This window comes from Heterodontus francisci, chromosome 14 (genome assembly GCF_036365525.1).
Source record: "Heterodontus francisci isolate sHetFra1 chromosome 14, sHetFra1.hap1, whole genome shotgun sequence".
NCBI classification, from domain to species: Eukaryota; Metazoa; Chordata; class Chondrichthyes; order Heterodontiformes; family Heterodontidae; genus Heterodontus; species Heterodontus francisci.
In genome coordinates this window covers 85,181,352-85,202,914 of record NC_090384.1, presented here as the reverse complement: position 1 = coordinate 85,202,914, position 21,563 = coordinate 85,181,352, and the positions used below count along the sequence as shown (strand labels likewise).

The 21,563-nt window shown below is 43.4% G+C and overlaps 1 protein-coding gene across 1 annotated transcript in view; it reads right to left on the bottom strand.

Moving 5' to 3' along the window:
- Positions 1-21,563, bottom strand: part of slc5a12 (solute carrier family 5 member 12) — a 73,433-nt gene that overhangs the window by 14,929 nt on the left and 36,941 nt on the right. Inside the window, exons 7-13 of the mRNA XM_068046487.1 lie at positions 20,460-20,589; positions 16,241-16,329; positions 16,015-16,127; positions 13,740-13,807; positions 4,812-4,898; positions 4,539-4,726; positions 4,349-4,452 (exon numbers count right to left, since the gene is read on the bottom strand). Of these exons, the coding sequence (XP_067902588.1) occupies positions 4,349-4,452; positions 4,539-4,726; positions 4,812-4,898; positions 13,740-13,807; positions 16,015-16,127; positions 16,241-16,329; positions 20,460-20,589 (779 nt within the window). The remainder of the gene's footprint in view (positions 1-4,348; positions 4,453-4,538; positions 4,727-4,811; positions 4,899-13,739; positions 13,808-16,014; positions 16,128-16,240; positions 16,330-20,459; positions 20,590-21,563) is intronic.

The following is a 21,563-nucleotide window of genomic DNA, read 5'->3' as shown; positions in this document are numbered from 1 at the left end:
GTCATGGACAGATGCATCTGCGGCAGGCAGATTGGTGAGGATGAGGTCAAGCATGTTTTTCCCTCTTGTTGGTTTCCTCACCCCCTGTCTAGCAGCTATGTTCTTTAGGTCTCGGCCAGCAGTGGTGCTACTGAGCCACTCTTGGTGATGGACATTTAGGTCCCCCACCCAAATTACTTTCTGTGCCCTTGCCAACCTCAGTGCTTCTGCCAAGTGGTGTTCAACATGGAGGAGTACTGATTCATCAGCTGAGGGGAGGCGGTAGGTGATAGGTGTTGAGGACTCCCAGGGCAACTCCTTCCCGATTGTATGCCACTGTGCCGCCACCTCTGCTGGGTCTGTCTTGTCGGTGGGACAGGACATAGGACTCGGGGATAGTGATGGCGGTGTCTGGGACATTGTCTGTAAGGTATGATTCCGTGAGTATGAATATGTTGCTTGACTAGTCTGTGGGACAGCTCTCCCAATTTTAGCACAAGTCCCCAGATGTTAGTAAGGAGGACTTTGCAGGGTCAACAGGGCTGGGTTTGCCGTTGTCATTTCCAGTGCCTAGGTCAATGCTGCGTTGTCCGTCCGGTTTCATTCCTTATCGACTTTGTAGCGGTTAGATACAATTGAGTGGATTGCTAGGTGATTTCAGAGTCCACTACATTACTATGGGTCTGGAGTCACATGTAGGCCAAACCAGGTAAGGACAGCAGATTTCCTTCCCTAAAGGGCATTAGTGAATCAGATGGATTTTTATGACAGTCGCCAATGGTTTCATGGCCATCATGGGCGGCACAGTGGCGCAGTGGTTAGCACCGCAGTCTCACAGCTCCAGGGACCTGGGTTCAATTCCGGGTACTGCCTGTGTGGAGTTTGCAAGTTCTCCCTGTGTCTGCGTGGGTTTTCTCCGGGTGCTCCGGTTTCCTCCCACAAGCCAAAAGACTTGCAGGTTGATCGGTAAATTGGCCATTATAAATTGTCACTAGTGTAGGTAGGTGGTAGGGAAATATAGGGACAGGTGGGGATGTTTGGTAGCAATATGGGATTAGTGTAGGATTAGTATAAATGGGTGGTTGATGTTCGGCACAGACTCGGTGGGCCGAAGGGCCTGTTTCAGTGCTGTATCTCTAATCTAATCTAATCATTAGACTAGCTTTTAATTCCAGATTTATTAGTCGAATTCAAATTCCATCTTCTGCCGTGATGGGATTCGAACCCATTTACCGAGAGCAATACCCTGGGTCTCTGGGTTACTAGTCCAGTGACAACACCACTACGCCACCGCCTCTCAGCAAGTAGTTCCAGCAAGTAATTAGGAAGGCAAATGGAATGTTGGCTTTTATTGCAAGGGGGATGGAGTATAAAAGTAGGGATGTCTTGCTACAACTGTAGATGGTATTAGTGAGAGCGCACCTAGAGTACTGCACAATTTTGGTCTCCTTTCTTCAGGTGGGATATACTTGCATTGGAAGCAGTTCAGAGAAGGTTCACTAGGCTATTATGATGGTTATAGGGTTACTAATTCAGCAAATTACTTAAGAGATTTCTGGGATGAAGGGCTTGTCTTATGAGGAATGATTGAGCAGGTTGGACCTATACTTACTGGAGTTTAGAAGAATAAGAGGTGATCTTATTCAAACATAAAAGATTCTGATGGGGCTTGACAGGGTAGATGCTGAGAGGATGTTTCCTCTTGGGAAATTTAGAACTAGGGGCACAGTTTCAAAATAAGGGGTCTCCCTTTTAAGACAGAGATGAGGAGGAATTTCTTCTCTCAAAGGATCGTTAAGCTTTGAAATTCTCTTCCCTAGAGAGCAGTGGAGGCTGATCATTGAATATATTCAAGACTGTATTAGAAAGATTTTTGATCTACTAGGGAGTCAAGAGTATTCAGGGGGCAGGCAGAAAAGTGGAGCTAAGGCCACAAGCAGACAGCCATGATCTTATTGAATGACGGATCAGGCTCCAGGGGCTATATGACCTACTCCTGCTCCTATTTCTTTTGTTCTTCTATAATTCCCTTAGTATCCAATAATCACTGCCAAACTGGGCCTGTGACAGGTGGTGAGGGAACCAGCAAGAAGGAAAAACCTACTTACTTAATCTCATCCTCACTGATCTACCAGTCGCAGATGAATCTATCCATATCAGTATTGGTAGGAGTGACTACCACACAGTCCTTGTGGAGACAAAAACCTGTTTGCACACTGAGGACACCCTCCATCATGTTGTACAGCATGATCACTGTGCTAAATGGGCTATATTCAGAACAGATCTAGCAGCCCAAAACTGGGAATCCATGATGTGCTGTGGGCCATCAGAAGCAGCAAGATTGTATTCCGTCACAATCTGTCACCTCATGGCACAGCATATTCCTCACTCTACCATTACAATCAAGCCAGGGGACCAATTTGGGGTCAATGAGGAGTGTAGGATATTGTGCCTGGAGCAGACCAGGTGTACCTAAAAATGAGGTGCCAACCTGGTGAAGCTACAATACAGGACTACATGCATGTTAAACAGCAGAAAAGCAGCATGCGATAGAGTAAAGTTATCTCACAACCAACAGATCAGATCAGATCAGATCAAAGCTCAGCAGTCCTGCCATATCCAGTCATGAATGGTGGTGGATAATTAAACAACTAACAGGTGGAGAAGGCTCCATCAACATTTCATCCTCAGTGATGGCGGAGCCCCACACATGGGTGCGAAGGACAAGGCTAAGTGCCTGGTGGATGATCCACCTCAGCCTCCTCCTGAGGTCCCCATCATCACAGATGCCAGTCTTCAGCCTCTTTGATTTATTCCACTTGTTATCAAGAACCGGCTGAGTACACTGGATACAGCAAAGGCTATGGGACTCGACAACATTCCAGCTGTAGTGCTGAAGACTCTAGTACAGCTACAACACTGGCATCTGCCCAACAAAATGGAAAATTGCCCAGGTATGTCCTGTCACAAAAAGCAGGACAAATCCAATCCAGACAAACACCGCCCCCCATCAGTTTTTTCTCAATTATCAGCAAAGTGATGGAAGGTGTCATCAACAGTGCTATCAGCAGCACATACTCACCAATAGCCTGCTCACTGATGCTCAGTTTGGGTTCTGCCAGGACCACTCAGCTCCAGACCTCACTACAGTCTTTGTCCAAACATGGTCAAAGGAGCTGAACTCGAGAGATGAGATGAGAGTGACTGCCTTTGACATCAAGGCAGTATTTGACTTCAGTATGGCATCAAGGAATCCTTGTAAAATTGAACTCAATGGGAATCAGTGGGAAAGCTTTCCAATGGTTAGAGTCATACCGAGCACAAAGAAAGATGGTTGTGGTTGTTGGAGGCCAATCATCTCAACCCCAGTATCTCACTGTAGGAGTTTCTCAGGCAACTATCCGAGGCTCAACCATCTTCAGTTGCTTCACAATCACCTTCCCATAATGTGCAGAAGGTCAAAAGTGGGGATATTCGCTGATGATTGCACAATGTTCAGTTCCATTTGCAACTCCTCAGAAATGAAGCAGTCCGTGCGCGCAAACAGCAAACATTTTGCCTACAAAAGAGAGTTTAGAGACCCTACACTAGAGGCAATTTACAATGGCCAATTTACCTATCAACCTGCAAGTCTTTGGCTGTGGGAGACAACCAGAGCACCTGGCGAAAACCCACACATTTTGCCTACAAAAGAGAGTCAAAGGGAGAACTTGCAAACTCCGCACAGGCAGTACCCAGAATCGAACCTGGGTCCCTGGAGCTGTGAGGCTGCAGTGCTAACCACTGAGCCACTGTGCTGCCCCAGTTATGAGGCTCCCGACTGATTCAGACAGGTGTCTCGGCCGCCGGAAAAAGCAGCAGCATTGCAGAACAGAAGGGAAACAGGAAATTAACCTCCTCCATTTTCACTCTCATCATATTATTCCAGCAGATGGGAGGAGGTAACATTCCCCCTTATATATGCACTACATGCAATGGAGGTCAGAAGAATGTCTAGAGCTCTATAGTTATGGCAAAACATCAGTTAGCATTCTATGTCAAGAAATAGAGTGATTAAAGTCACTGGGTTCAGAGTTCAGTTTCCCATATATAAGATTAAGGCAGCACTGGCAAACATCAAATCCAACTACTTCTATTCAATGGATATGGGATTGTGACATAAGTCAATGATGCATCAGCATTCTCACTACTGACCATTAGCAGTGTGATTTCATGATTGGGAAATGAATAACTGTTTCACACTTATTGCAAATCTTGGTCTGAAAATTCAAAAAAAATTAAAAAGCAGTTAATCATTGGATGAAATGAAGTGAAAAAACCAGGCACTCTTTACGAAGAATAATTGATCTTGAGAAAGTTTTGAACAAACCTGATATGAAGCTTATCAGAAGTCCAGCTGTCACTGACCCCAGGAAACCTAAAGGACTATAGTAGAGGTACGATATGGAATACCAGCTATCTGCCAGTGGCGGTCTGTCAATGGAAATATGCAGCATCATTATTATCACTTTACTTAAATACTGTCGATCTAATTTTGAACAATAATGACACATTTATACCTGTACATCTCTTCGGGGATTAAGGTTGGCGACGAAGTGGATAAAAGATCCGATATGTTCATTGGTAAGCAACTGTTGGTACTTAAATGTAAGGGTAATGTTTTTGATGCTGGGGCAGGATAAATAAACCCACCAATTGCAGGCCAGAAGGATAAAGTTACTCCAACTGCTAGGCCTCCGATTGCACCCTGTAAATATGAGCCAGATGTTCAAAATAGTGGACAGCAAAGATGTTGAATTGAAGGTGAAAGTCAGAACAAGGTGTCTACTTACAATCCAGTTTGCACAAGGAAATAAAATGCCCAAGGAAAATAATCCAAGCATTGGCCCCCCACACATGCCATGAATACTGAGTGCTGCCTGTAAATCAGAAGAAAACAGTTACAACATTTAATACAGAGAAAGTTTTTGAGACTACCCCTCCTCACTTGAGTATTGATTTATACTTATGGAAACAAAAAAGTACAAATGCTGGAAATCTTGGAAATAAACAGAAGATGAAGGAAGCACACAGCATGTCAGTCAGCATTTCCTGGGGTATGAGCATCACTGGCTAGGCCAGCATTTGTTGCCCATCCTTATTCCCCTTGAGAAGGTGATGATGAGCTGCCTTCTTGAACTGCTGCAATCTATCTGGTGTAGGTACACCCACAGTGCTGTTAGGAAGGGAGTTCCAGGTTTTTGACCCAGTGACAGTAAAGGAACGGCGATATAGTTCCAAGTCAGGATGGTGTGTGACTTGGAGAGGAATTTTCAAGTAATGGTGCTCCCATATATCTGCTGCCCCTGTCCTTCTCGGTGATAGAGGTCGCGGGTTTGGAAGATGCTGTCATAGGAGGCTTAGTGAGTTGCTGCAGTGCATCTTATAGATGGTACACACTGCTGCCCCTGTGCATCAGTGGTGGAGGGAGTGAATGTTTAAGGTGCTAAATGGGGTACCGATCAAGCAGACTGCTTTGTCCTGGATGGCATCGAGCGTCCTGAGTGTTGTTGGAGTTGCACTCATCCAGGCAAGTGGAGAATATTCCATCACATTTCTGACTTGTGCCTTGTAGATGGTGATTGGGGAGTCAGGAGGTGAGTTATTCACTGCAGAATACCCAGCCTTTGAACTGCTCTTGTAGCCACTGTATTTATATGGCTGGTCCAGTTAAATTTCTGATCAATGATGGCCCCTAGAAGGTTTATGATGGGGGATTTAGCTATGGTAATGCTGTTGAATGTCAAGGGGAGATGATTAGATTCTCTCTTGTTTGAGATGGTCATTGCCTGGCACTTGTCTGGCACAAATGTTACATGCCACTTATCAGCCCAAATCTGAATATTGTCCAGGTCTTGCTGCATATGGACACAGACTGCTTCAGTATCAGAGGAGTTGCAAATGGTACTGAATTTTGTGCAATCATCAGCGAAAATCTCCATTTCTGACCTTATGATGGAAGGTTGGCCATTATTGAAGCATCTGAAGATGGTTTGGCCTAGGACACTAGACAGGTCTGTATTTTGGGAAGGTCTTTCTCAAGAACTGAAAGCTGGAAGGTAAGCAAGTGTTTTAAAAGAACCAGAAAGGAAGGGCATAAAGGATATAAACAGGAGCTCTAAGCATAGAGAACAAGCTTATTAGCAAGTCACATGTGTACTGCTTAAAGGAAAAACTGGAGATTGTCAGGTGATGTAAAAGTTCACCTGAATCTGGCATTGAAAGCATTACAGACATTGAAGGAGCAAAATAATATGGTCTGCCAATCCCAAAAAGGAGAAAAAGAAAATAACAGGGTTATGTTCTGATAAAAAGACTCCACCCTAATTGTTATCCTACCTTCTGGACACAACAAACCCAGCCCATGTCACAAACATCCTCTGCTTTAAAGAAAATGGAGAACACCAGGGGTTAAAAATTCATCTGCACCCTTTATCGGGCACAGGGGTTGCAATTTGTGATCTGCCTGTGCCCAGTCCCATTGAGACATGCAGCACCCAATTTTTGTGTCCTCCTCATTTGCCTGATTGAGGGCTGGCTGCATGCTCAATGAGTGCCTAAGGGCGTGTGAGGCTAACACGTGTTCCAGATAGCCTCCAGTTCTTAAAGGCAGCCTATCCCTCTTAAAGGGGAGCTGTGCTGACAGAAAAGAAGCTGCTGTTAAATGCCAGTACTGCAATTGTCTGAAATTGTCTGCAATTGGAAACAAAGCAAATTGAGTGCCAGGGCAGGGAGAGGTCTCCCAGGTTCACAGATGTGGCACTGGGGGTCTTAGTCATGCAGGTCAAACAGCAGAAGAGATGCCACGTTTCCACGGGGGCAGGAAGGAAGGGGCGAGACGGCCATCAAGGAATACCCATCAAAGGGAATGGGAACAGGTGACCAGCGAGCTCAATGCAAGTGGTCTGGATCAGAGAACCAGGCAGCAGTGCTGGAACCAAGTTCAATGACCTCATGCATCTCATACCCACTGCACCACCAACTTCTCAGCTGCCCAATGAATCACACTCCCATCACTCATCAGCAGTCCCTAGCATTTAGGACTCAGACCTTACATTCAGATACTCCACCTCACCCTCATACATCTTCCAATGGTTCCAGCCTTAGTCCCACCTCTCGCTGCCTCCATATACATTCAGCTCTCAGATTTGGCAGGCCCATCACTCAAACACAGCGCACTGACATTCATCCCTCTCTCTTTTGCAGGACAAGGTGCCACACCATGGACAGGAGCACAGCAGAAGAAGTGGGGGACAGGCCTACAGAGGAGATGATGCTTCACATCATGGGTCCAACTGCGACACATCCCATTGCATCTGGCATCTCTGAGATCATTAAGGATGACAGTACGTTCAGTATGTGGTGAATCACCGGGCATGAGTGGGCTGCAACCAGGCCAGGGTGACAACTCACTGGAAGGCAAGGTTTGCAGACAAGTTCTGCTACAGCGAACTCAGATGCGGACTTTGATGGGGCGGTGCAGAGGAGAACGCTGATGAGCCTGGTGCATTGGCAGGCCTGCCAGACAGCCTCCTGTCACTGTCAAGGAGCATGGAGGAGTCTGGCTCCAACTTGCCAAAGGCATCGTGCAGAGTTGGGAAAATGAAGTTATCTACTTTGGTAGGAAAAACAGAAATGCAGGGTATTTTCTAAATGGTGAGAGGTTGGGAAGTGTTGATGTCCAGAGGGACCTAGGTGTCCTTGTTCTTAAATCACCGAAAGCTACCATGCAGGTGCAGCAAGCAATTAGGAAGGCAAATGGTATGTTGGTCTTTATTGCAAGAGGATTTGAGTACAAGAGTAAAGAAGTCTTGCTGCAATTGTACAGAACCTTGGTGAGACCACACCTGGAGTACTGTGTACAGTTTGGTTTAGTTTAGTTTAGTTTAGAGATACAGCACTGAAACAGGCCCTTCGGCCCACCGAATCTGTGCCGACCATCAACCACCCATTTATACTAATCCTACACTAATTCCATACTTCTACCACATCCCCACTTGTCCCTATATTTCCCTACCACCTACCTATACTAGGGGCAATTTATAATGGCCAATTTACCTATCAACCTGCAAGTCTTTGGCATGTGGGAAGAAACTGGAGCACCCGGAGGAAACCCACGCAGACACAGGGAGAACTTGCAAACTCCACACAGGCAGTACCCAGAATTGAACCCGGGTCGCTGGAGCTGTGAGGCTGCGGTGCTAACCACCATAGAGGGAGTGCAACAAAGGTTCACCAGACTAATTCCTGGCTTGGCAGGATTGTCCTTTGAGGAGAGATTGAGGAGACTAGGCCTGTATTCTCTGGAGTTTAGAAGAATGAGACGTGATCTCATTGAAGCATACAAAATTCTTACAAGGCTCGACATGGTTGATGCAAGAAGGATGTTTGCCCTGGCTGGGGGCTCTAGAACCAGGTGATACAGTCTCAGAATAAGAGGTAGGCCATTTAGGACTGAGATGAGGAATTTCTTCACTGAGGGTGGTGAATCTTTTTAATTCCCTACCCCAAAAGGCTGTGGCGGCTCAGTCATTGCGTACATTCAAGACAGAGATTTCTAGATATTAAAACTATCAAGGGATATGGGGATAGTGTGGGAAAATGGTGCTGAAGTAGAAGATCAGCCATGATCTAGTTAAATGGCAGAGCAGGCTCAAGGGGCCCAATTGCCTTATCCTGGTCCTATTTCCTCTGTTCCAATGTTCCATGACAGCACTTGCGAACCCAGCCATCATGTACTTTCTGGTGGTCGATGCCCTAGCTTCCAATGCAGCACAAGTGGAAGCCACCCAACATCTCAGTGCTGCAGTGGAAGTTTAGATGGAGGTCGTGAGTTCCATACTTACTACCATGCAGGCTCAGGCAAGGGCATTCAGACTCTCGCAGCTGTCCAGCAATCCGTCCTCCAACAGATTACTGGGATTAACCTCTCAGCCAGCGAGCCCAGACTGCTGTCTCCCATGCAGAAGTGTTGCAGTACGAAGCCAGTCCCCCAAGGCCCAGAGCTCCTTGAGGTCATCCTGCAAGGTCATCTGCAGTCCCCCAGTGACATTTAGCAGCCTTTTCACCAGCCATGCTGCTGTCATTAGTGTAGCATTGCATAGGAGCACCAGGACAAGCAAAGGCACCGACAAGACCAGCAATAAGGGATTGGACAAAGGAAAATAGCCTATTTTTGTAGCCCAGATAAAGAAGTTATGGAAAAATTATTGTTGATATCTTTAATTGCAGGATTTTGGCCAAGGGAACGCGAAGGTGGGGGGCTAGATTTTCAAAGGGTCATGAGGTCAGGAGCTGGGGAGGAAGCGATTTGAAGCCTCCGGGACAGTCTGTAATTTTCAATGTCAGGGTGGTGGGAGGGAACAAGGAAGCTTCTCGCCTCCAATTAAGGGCCCATTAAGCTCCTTTAGGAGCTTGCTAATGGGCCGGGGAGGTTGGCACTGCACTGCAAAGGGATTCCTGTGAACCTGAACAGTCTGGTGCATGTTAGTGTTTTTATTAATGTTTAAAATTACCGGGAGCTCCAGTATCCTGCACGGGGGTGTGCGCAGTACTTATGTTTTGGCCATTTCGCCACCATTACATTTAATATTTGGTGCTGTCCCCCTCAGGAGGTGCCTGCTCTCTTCAGCAAGGCAGCAGCAGGCCCCATCATGGTCAGTCACTGGCAATGCATGGTCACCTGCTCCACTGGGAAGGTGGCCTTGTTCCAGGAGGCTATAGATGGCAGCAGCAACCTGCCATGAGAGCCTGGACTACCTGAGGATATAGGTGCTCAGATGCGTCAACAGAGCTGATCCTCTGCCTGTAGATCCTACATTGGTGGGGCGGGGGGTGGGGGGGGGGGGCGGTCCCAGCTCATCCCAGCTGGATGTTGGTGTCCATCACTGTGAATGGGCATGCAGCTGAGAAGGCAGCTGGCATTGCTGCTGGTGTTTCTCCTGTTGCTGCTGGAGCTGTTAGCAGTGGTGTGGCTTTTGCTGTTCCCCTCAGCAGAGGTGGAAGTTGGAACTGCATGAGCTGCTCCCATACTGTAGTGAGGACTGGCAGCAGGGAAGTGCAGCTGAAGGTGTGTGAAGTGCTGGTCAGATGAAGCGTCTTCCAAGAAGTTGGCAATCACCTGTCAAGCAGTGAAAGCACTCATTGAAAGAAGAAATGCTTTGGCCAGCAGTGTCTCGATGGCCAAGGCTGGAACTCTTCAATGCAAGTAATTAAAGCCTTCCCAGCTTATCAGTTTCACTGAAGAAGCTCTTATTGCTATGCATTCACCTTGGTGACCATGGAGAGGTGCAGACATAGCATGGAACCTGTGCGTTGTTGGAAAAGAAGGAATTCATGGTTAAAAAGGCTCTTAATTGCCTTTTTAATCACCTCAATTGCTTTCCTGCCAGACCCACACTGGACTCAGAATCTGGTCCAGGAAAGCCGGAAGAGGGCAGGATGATGTCAGGATCCCAAACCAATGTCAGTTTCCAGGACTTACACACCCCGCATGCACTAGAACCCGCCTCCACCTGGCTGGGAAAATTTTGCCCAATGTCGCCGGTTCTCAAATGACCGCCTGCACTCGATAAAGCAGGAATGTGTATTTAGGCACCTGCAGGGTGAATTGTTTGGTTCTGATAGTTCATAAATAATAAGTTGAAAAATCGATTAACTATTAATTCCAGTTGAAGAGTTAGCCCCACCATTGGTATGATGGGCTCAATGGCCTCCTTTTGATGATTCTAGAAAGAAGAGAGCCTTGAGATGATGTAAGACAATGTCGTAATACCCCACAGGCTTGGTTGATTAGGATCTACTGTTTTTCTAGTTGTTGTACACTTAACAGATTGCACTCCCAGAATAGGGCTCGGATCTTAGCTTTCAAAAATGATATGCAGTCTTTCTTTTTTTTACCACCTGTAGTTATAGCAGCAAATTATTTATACAGTGTAACTAGCATTAGCTGTTTGCCATTCCCATTCATGTCAATGACAATGGCATTATACTGGATTAAATGCATTGGCTATTACAAATAACCTCAGCTGTTAAATAACGGTTCACACCTTACTGAGGTGTTTCCTTTGGCTATTTATTTCCTTGTCATTGACGTTGGTTACAGGTTGCACAAACAGCACAGATTGCAGCAGCAAACACAACTGGAAAGGGAAAAGTGAGTGGGCCTGAGCACAAAAAGTGACCTTCTAAACAATAATACAAAAGCAAAATACTGTGGATGCTGGAAACCCGAAATGAAAACAGAAAATGCTGGAAACAATCAGTAGGTCTGGCAGCATCTGTGAAAAGAGAAAGAGAATTAAGGTTTTGGGTTTGGAACCTTTCGTCAAGGTGGATGAGCTGCCAAAGATGAGCTAGTGTGACCTAAGGCAGCACCTGGGTCTGCCTGAACCTCTTATCGGCAATTTACAGAGACAGTGCGCACAGTCATTCACTGAATGGCAACAAAATTCCAAGCCAGACTGAAAGAGGAAGTGCGAGGGAAAGTATAGAGAAATCAAGGGGGCTCCTCTGTACTGGTGTCAGAACCCACATGCTTCTATCAGTTGTCCTCTTCCAGCCCAAAGAGCCGAAGAGTGGCTGAAGCACTTGGCAGACCTGATTTTAATCCCTCTGCAGGGCGGTTTCAGAGATGGAAGTAAAAACAAGAAATGCTGGAACCACTCAGCGGGTCTGGCAGCATCTGTGGAAAGAGAAGCAGAGTTAACGTTTCGGGTCAGTGACTCTTCTTCGGAACTGACAAATATTAAAAATGTCACAGGTTATAAGCAAGTGAGGTGGGGGTGGGGCAAGAGATAACAAAGGAGAAGGTGTAGATTGGGCAAGGCCACATAGCTGACCAAAAGGTCATGGAGCAAAGGCAAACAATCTGTTAATGGTGTGTTGAAAGACAAAGCATTAGTACAGAAAAGGTGTTAACGGACTGAATATTGAACAGCAGCAAGTGCAAACATGAAAAAAACAGTGGGTAAGCAAACTGAACAAACTAAGATGAAATGAAATAAATGCAAAAAAAAGGTTTTAAAAATGTAAAAAAGAAAAAAAGAAAAGAGAAAAAAGAAAAAACAACTAAAAATGAAAGTAAAATGGGGGGCTGTCATGCTCTGAAATTATTGAACTCAATGTTCAGTCCGGCAGGCTGTAGTGTGCCTAATCTGTAGATGAGATGCTGTTCCTCCAGCTTGCATTGATGTTCACTGGAACACAGTGTTCCTATATCTATCACATTCTCAAACCCATCGCCATCTTCTAAGGTATGGATGTTTTGGTTTCTTTCACTATTCCTTCACCCTGTTACTCTGGCTCTGATGACTCATCTACCACCTTCTTGCCTTGTACAGCACATCTTTTCCCAGTCTTTCCACAAGCTCTGCAGATTGATCCCTATGCTGGACATTTCCTTCTATCTGTCAATTCATGTGGTCGTCCACAGCTCCTGCACGTCATTCTCTCTGTTCGGTGTACATTCTTTAGTTGTTGTTTCACTGCATCAACCCTGATGCCTGTCTCTTGGATTAACTGAAGGCTAGCCATTTGGGAGGTCAGAGTCATCATCTGTTTGCTCGTGGCTTCATTTGATCTGGTAGTGTCTACAGCCTGCGATATTGTGAGCTTGTCCTGTCCGATTAGAGCTTTCTGTACTTCAGGATGTGCAGAACCCCAAATGAGCTGATCTATCAGCCGTTCATCTGTGTCCTTAAATTTACATTTTCCGGCTGCATTTTTCAATCTTGCTACAAGATTATCAATAGGCTCACCTAGTTCCTGTCTGAGGCCTTGAAATTCATATTGGTATATCTGATGATTTGATTTTGGCTGGAGATGATGGTGAATCTTTCAAAAATTTTGTTTGGGTTTCTGCTGTTCTCTTTGCTTAGGTCCTAGCAGTTAAATAAATTTAATCCTTTATCTCCAGCTCACAGAAGGATACGGCTGACCCTCTCCTCTTCACTAGTGGCTTTTAGGAAACTATTGAATGCCAAATTGCACTTTTGTTTAAACTTCTCAAATGCCTCTCCGACATCATCAGCTCCCCAATTCATGATGGGCTCTAGCTATGCATTCATTCCTGTCCCGGCTGACATTTTGATTTTTTTTTATAGAGTTTTCGCACGAGTCACTCAGTTTTTCTGTTTCTCTCTCTGGCACTAATTTGGATCACTTTTCTCAATCTGATGCTTTTAAAAATGTTGTAGGTTTACTCACAGACACTCATTGCTACCATGTTTCATCTTTATGTTGTTTCTGGTTCCCAGATGTTGGAAACAATCGCACTTTACACTTAGAAAAGGCTGGAGTCAGTCTTGTTTATTATTACACCATGCTCTGGCTATAGAACCTGGTTCAACTGATTCTTGTGTTACATATAACATGACTCCCCAGTGCAGCTGTGAATGTGGCCCCCCCATTGGAACAGTTACACATAACAACTAGTTCCATACTAATTAGTTCCTAAAACTTTGCAGATAGTATAACACTATATATATATATATATATATATATATAAAATGCTACCCACCTCAGATATCGAGCAATCCACGTTAGCGCTAATGCATCTGATATAAGTAATAGGGACTTACCGAAACCTTCGCACATTCAATTAAGGCAGAAAATAAAACAGCTCAGAAAAGCTGAGAGGTTCACAGTTTAGAATCACCAGTCGTGAAATATTATTATTTTCTAAAACAAAGGACAGTCCCCAAATATTGCACTATACTTACTTGTATAATGTCTCCCATTAAGGATGCTGCAACTGCCATTGAAGTACAAGCTACACCAAACACTATGCCTGCAAAACAATGTTAATAGAGATTAGAAGGTGGTTGTATGTGTTCATAAGGAAATTCAAACCAATTTAGAAATGATAAATGCTCATAATTTGCTCAAAAGCACAATAACTGGCCTGTGTCCTGAAAAACTGCACTGCCTTGTGAGAAACCAACTTGTAACATTTCATCTTTTTCATCAATGGAAGACTCCAAAAATGATATATTCCTTGATTGAAAAGGAGAATAATAGGGGTCACCTCTCAACTTCAGCTGGTGCATAAAACTGATGGTACCAGTTAGGCCGCCTGGATTGAAATCATGAGAAAGGAAAATTGGGCGGGTGTACAACTGGTGACTGATCTGATACTGTCCATTTTACACACCAGCCAAACCGCTGTAGAATTTTCCAGGACTGAAGGAAATTATTCAGACCATTATGCCAGTGTCCGCTCTCTGAAGGAGCAATCCAATTTTCCAATTTATCTCATTTCTGAATGTTCTCCATTTCCTTGAAATGTGTTCCTTTTATGTATTTCCAATATAAAAGCTACTGTGGATTCTGCTGCTACCAGTGTTTCTAATAGGACATTGTATCTCCCTAAAAGTCACTGCGTAAAATAAAAATCCCTAAGCCTCTTTATTATCTTGGTGCTGACTTCATCCATATCTGTGTAGATCCAATAATCCCCTGACATCAGCCAGTCTTTTGGGAGGGTCATGAGCCAAAGAACAGGGGACAGAAAGGCAGCCACTGCTACAACACTATAAATGGCCACAGCCTTCAGAGCCATCTGGCTGACATTTAAAAACAGTAAGCAAAAGATCTTGAGACCCAAAGATCTTGTGCTGCAACATTGAAAAGGACACTTAGCATTTCTTCAGCCTCATGTGCTTGCCACTTGTTCTTCTCGGTTCCTCAAACCTGAAGGAACTGGGAGCAAGCAAGAAGACCCAGTTATTGTGGATAAAATACCATCTGGGATTCTAAAAGGTGAAGACAACAACAATGTCTTATATTTATATAGCACCTTTAACGCAATATAATGTCCCCTCAATTATCAGACAAAAATTTGATACTGAGTCATATGAGGAGATATTAAAGCAGATGCCCAAAATCTTGGACAAAAAGGTAGGTTTTAAGAAGCATCTTAAGGGAGGAGAGAAAGGTACAGAGGCAGAGAGATATAGGGAGGGAATTCCAGAGCTTAGAGCCTCGGCAGCTGAAAACACGGCTGCCAATTGTTGAGCGATTAAAATTGTGAATGCACAAGAGGCCATAATTAGAGGAGTGCAGAAAGCTCAAAGCTCGTAGGGCTAGAGTAAGCGACAGATATAGGAAGGGGTGAGGCCATGGTGGGATTTGAAAACAAGGATGAAAATTTTAAACTGGAGGTGATGCCGTCTGGGAACCAATGCAGGTCAATGAGCACAGGAGTAATGGGTGAACGGGAGTTGGCACAAGTTAGATTACAGGCAGCAGAGTTTTGGATGAGTTCAAATTTTTGCAGGGTGGAGGATCCAGGCAAACAAGCAGGAGAATATTGAGATGTCATTGTTGCCCATTATTGAGATGCCCATTTGCATTCTATTTCAATGCTTGTATTCCTTCCAAGAAAATCCTGAAATCTTGAAATGCCAAAGACTTGCGGGTTGATAGGTGAAGTTGGCCATTGTAAAAATTGCCCCTAGTGTAGGTAGGTGGTAGGAGAATTGAGGGAAGGTGGGGATGTGAGAGAAAAAGAATGGGATTAATGTAGGATTATTATAAATGGGTGGTTGATGGTCGGCGCGGACTCGTTGGGCCAATGGGCCTGTTTCGGTGCTGTATCTCTCTATGACTCTATGAGTCTAAGAATACAGACAAAAGGGCAAAGCCCTGACATTTTTTGATCCTAGAAAATAAGTGGCCCCTGGAGAGGAAAATTAGCCCCACACAATCTTAGTTAACTACTTGTGCTCTGCTTCTATGGCATGTAAATTTTTAAAAAAAGTATGGATCAAAAAAACTGTGACAGAGCTCAAACCATGAACAGCAATGTTGTATTAGTTAGAATTTACTCGGAGAAGACAGTGGAGCTTCTTCCTCAGAGGCAGAATTAAATCAATATGCAATAAAACAGCACAGAAGCACATAATTCAGAATACCTGGAAGTGAACTAAGTTTCTGTTGGCTTCAGATCCTCTCTAAAAGTAAACTTGATGAACAATATATACTGAAAATACTTACATAGGCCTTTGCTGATCCAGGTGCTCATCTTGTCTGACAGGTTGGGGAAGCATTGTTTAACAAAATCTTCATATGTTACAGTTGCAAGTGCATTAATACTGGCAGCTACTGTGCTATAGATTAGGAAAAAAAGTAGGATCACTACAACATCCTGACAACTCATCATTGTGTTTAGACATTACTATTTGAGTGAGCGATTTTAGTGTAAATATTCCCACATACTGACCTAAGTGTGCCACTAAATGCACAGGCTACAAAAAGTCCAGGAAGCCCTGGTAGGTGTCCCAATATTTCCATAACAAAATAGGGCATTAACTTCAAAAGGAAAAGGAAAAAATGTTAAATGATGTAAGAAAAATATTTCCTTATGACATTGCTTTCATTTTTTATCGTACAAAATTTGACATTTCTGAATCACAGATCCTGCTAAAAATCCATTGATGAAAATTATAGTTTTGAGGTTTTGATTAACACTTGTCTTCCTTCCTTGCACACTGTCCATCATGAAAGTCAACATAGCATTTGAAATTGCAATCATTGTGCCAACAGGCATTGTATTCTATAAGCCACATTGAGAGAGGAATCAGGGAAGATTGGTCAATTCTCCAGGTTCCTGATCTTGAAGATATCAGAGTAAAAGTTAATGCAGTGTTTAGGTCCACATTAAAGTAGTAGACAGGGAAATGTCATTTGAACAACTTATGTTCATCCACTATTATTCTTTTCACTGAAGACTCAAGCCCTGCAAAGTCCCTTGAACTATATTTCTTATGGCCATGGAATAGATTCAAAATGCACACAGCTTGCATTAGGAGCTATAAGCCATCATGTGGGAAGTCTATATTATATTTATAACTGTATTGTCAGTATAAATCAGCTTCATTAAAGTTGTAATGTAAATCTGAAGTCAGCACCTGAAATAAAATGAGACCCACTGAAGGAGGAAGCCACACTCTGCTTCAAATAAAGCCCACGCCTGGCCTCACTTTGCTTCAGTCCACTATAAACCCACCCCCAACATGAAGTTACACAACATGTTCTTAGCTTAGCAGCAGTATGAATGAAACATCAGTTATTCTCCTTGTTAATATGAGTGGCAGCTTCAATAATATGCATCTGACATAGAAAAATTCAGAAAGTAATCCCATCCTAGCTGCCTGCTGCAAACAACCTGTAGAATTTAAAGCAGACAGATGTTAAACTGAGTCCTCCCTTGCTGAGGAGAAAGGAAACATATCATGTAAATAAGTTGTGACAGTTAGCTCTATGATAGCTTATAATAATATAAGAACATAAGAACGAGGAGCAGGAGTAGGTAATTCAGCCGCTCGAGCCTGCTCCGCCATTCAATACAATCATGGCTGATCTCATCTCGGCCTCATCTCCACTTTCCTGCCCATTCTCCATAACCCTTCAACCCATTGTTAATTAAAAATCTGTCCATCTCCTCCTTAAATTTACTCAATGTCCTGGCATCCACTGCACTCTGGGGTAGTGAATTCCACAGACTCACGGCCCTTTGAGAGAAGTAATTTCTCCTCATCTCTGTTTTAAATCTGCTACCCTTTATCCTAAAACTATGACCTCTCGTTCCAGATTGCCCCACCAGAGGAAACATCCTCTACACATCTACTTTGTCAATCCCCTTAATCATCTTATATACCTCAATTAGATCTCCTCTCATTCTTCTAAACTCCAGAGAGTCAAGGCCTAAACTGCTCAATCTCTCTTCAAAAGACAAACCCCTCATCTCTGGAATCAATCTAGTGAGCCTCCTCTGAATTGCCTCCAATGCAACTACATCCCTCCAAAACTGTACGCAATACTCCAGGTACGGTCTCACTAATGCCTTGTACAGTTGCAGTATCACTTCCCTACTTTTATACTCTATTTCTTTAGCAATAAATGCCAAAATTCCATTTGTCTTCCTTTTTACCTGCTGCAACTACATACTAGTTTTCTGCGATTCATGCACGAGGACACCCCGATCCCTCTGCACCGAAGCACTCCGAAGTTTCTCTCCATTTAGACAATAATTTGCCTTTCTAGTCTTCTGACCAAAATCGATAACCTCACACTTATCCACGTTAAACTCCATCTGCCACATTTTGAGCCATTCACCTAATCTATCTATATCCATTTGTAAATTTATTAATTCTTTATTGCAACTTACTAACCCACCTACTTTAGTGTCATCTGCAAATCTGCAAATATAGTACCTTCTATCCCTGCATCCAAATCATGAATATAGATTGTAAATAGTTGGGGCCTGAGGACCGAACCCTGTGGCACACCACTAGTTACATCTTGCCAACCAGAAAAGGACCCATTTATCGTGACTCTCTGTTTTCTGTTGGTTAGCCAATCCTCTATCCAAGCTAATAAATTGCCCCTAACCCCATGTGATCTTACCTTGTGTATTAACCTTTTGTGTGGCACCTTATCAAATGCCTTCTGGAAGTCCAGAGATACTACATCTACAGGATCCCCATTATCCACTTTACTTGTTACATCTTCGAAGAACTCTAGCAAATTAGTCAAACACGATTTACCCTTCATAAAACCATGTTTACTCTGATGGATTGCGTTTTGACTTTCTAAATGTCCTGTTATTAATTCCTTAATAATGGGTTCTAACAATTTCCCAACGACAGATGTTAAACTAACTGGTCTATAATTTCCTACTTTCTGCCTCTCTCCCTTTTTGGATAAGGGCATTATATTGGCATTTTTCCAATCCGCTGGAACCTTTCCCGCATCCAGGGAATTTTGGAATATTATAACCAATGGATCCACTATCTCCGCTGCCAGTTCCTTTCAGACCCGAGGATGTAGGCCATCAGGCCCTGGGGACTTGTCTGCCTTCAATCCCAATAGTTTGCTCAGTACGTTTTATGTAGTGATGATGATTGTTCTAAGTTCCTCCCTTTTTTTAACCTCTGCATTACTTGTTACTATTGGGATAGTACTAGTGTCCTCCACCATGAAAACTGAAGCAAAATACTGATTTAGTGTCTCTGCCATTTCTGTGTTCCCCACTATTAACTCCCCAGTCACATCCTCCAAGGGACAATCATTCACTTTAGCTACTCTCTTCCCTTTTATATACTTAGAGAAGCTTTTGCTGTCTGTTTTTATATTTTGCACTAGTTTTCTTTCACAAATTACCTTTGATCTTTTTATTACTTTTTTAGTAACGCTTTGTTGATCTTTAAAAGTTTCCCGATCTTCCAGCCTGCCACTGGCCCTTGCAATATGGTATGCCTTAGTTTTTTGTCTTTATGTTATCCTTAACTTCCTTGCTTAGCCATGGATGTTTTCCCCCTCTTACAATCTTTCTTCCTCTCTGGAATATATTTTAGTTGGGAGGAATTGAATATCTCCTTAAACATCTGCCACTGATCATCAGCTGTCCTACCTTTTAGTCTTCCTGCCCAGTCCACTAGGGCAAAATCTGTCCTCATGCCTATGTAATTACCTTTGTTTAACTCCAGAACACTAGTGTGGGACTCCAGTTTCTCGCCCTCAAACTGAATTTGAAATTCTAGCATGCTATGATCACTCTTCCTTAGAGAATCCTTAACTATGAGATCATTAATTAATCCCACCTCATTATATAATACCAAATCTAGAATAGCCTGCTCCCTCATTGGTTCTACAACATATTGCTCCAAAAAGCAATCTCTAATACATTCAATGAACTCTCCCTCGAGGTTACCCTTGTCAATTTGATTAATCCAGTCTATATGCTTATTAAAATCACTCATGATTATTGCCGTACCTTTCTTACAAGCCCCCAGTATTTCCTGGTTTATGCTGTGCCCTACTGCAGAACTACTGTTTGGGGACCTATAGATTACTCCCACCAGGGACTTCTTTCCCTTGCTATTTCTTATTTCTACCCAGACTGATTCTACGTCTTGATCTCTACTGCCTATATCATTTCTCACTACAGCACTGATCTCTTCCTTCACTAACAAAGCTACACGACCTCCTTTTCCTTCCTGCCTATCCTTCCAAAATACTGAGAACCCTTGGATATTCAATTCCCAAACCTGGTTTCTCTGCAACCATGTCTCAGTAATCGCCAGTAAATCATACCTATTTGTCTCTTTCTGTGCTGTTAACTCATTAATTTTATTCTGAATGCTTCATGCATTCAGATACAAAGCCTTTAAGTTTGTTCTATTATCAAATTTCCCTATTCTTGTATGATTCCTTGGTACAATATGACATTCACACGTTCTGTCCCTACCTTTTATTTTCTGGTAACTATCAGCCTCGTCACTAACCTGCACTCCTACCTTCTGCAATGATTTTGTGGAAGATTCATGTTGCAAGATAAATAATCTCTTTACATTATTTGCACTATTCTTCATTGTTGAATAGATTGATGCATTTTGTTTGTGTTTATTTTAGTATATCACATTGGTGTTATTGCTTACCTGGTCTGATGCTGAAATGAATCCTGCAGTCCACGGATCACAATTTACATAATATCCGTACATAACCAGCCCGGAGAACACTGCACAGACAATGATCACCCAGAGACCAAGCAAATTCAGGTACAGTGCCCTTGGACAAGAATAGAGGTTTCCAGTTAAATCAGCATTACAAGCGACTTTTAGCCTCTTTAAATATTGCAACAAAATATGATTGAGATTTCATAGTAGTAATGACAGTGAAACTATCAGCATGCACCATTGTCACTCCTCTGAAACTCACAGCACTGTCTGGAGTCTGCAGTTAAATGCAGAAATCCAGAAGTTGCTGTCAGTGTTTCGAAACTTCCCAAGAGGGTGCACTATTGAGTTCCCCTGACTGCAATCAAGTAGAAATCATTGAGCTGATGAGAATTTCTCCTTTTCTGCTATTAGCAGAGACCCCAGAAAAAGTTAGACCTTGCTGAATAAGGTGTAGCTGGACTTTTAGCAGCGTATGAAGTTCAGAATTGCTACTAAACAGCCTCAATCGCCCTGAAAAATTGATTTTATATTTGTGGAATGTCAAATTTCTCCATTATGATAACAAAATTCACATTTATAATTTTTTTATTAAAGTTTGTTAATGATATTTCAGTTTCTACCTCAATCCCATGCATATGTCCCAATCATTTATTTTGCTCTCTGTAAAATTTCAATTAAAAGTGGAAAAATTCAGTGTGTTTTACTTCTGTGTTTGTTGTCTGTTCGAGTAGATTAGATTAGAGATACAGCACTGAAGCAGGCCCTTCGGCCCACCGAGTCTGTGCCGACCATCAACCACCCATTTATACTAATCCTACACTAATCCCATATTCCTAACACATCCCCACCTATCCCTATACTTCCCTACCACCTACCTATACTTGGGACAATTTATAATGGCCAATTTACCTATCAACCTGCAAGTCTTTGGCATGTGGGAGGAAACCAGAGCACCCGGAGGAAACCCACGCAGACACAGGGAGAACTTGCAAACTCCACACAGGCAGTACCCAGGATTGAACCCGGGTCGCTGGAGCTGTGAGGCTGCAGTGCTAACCACTGCGCCACTGTGCCGTTCAGAGG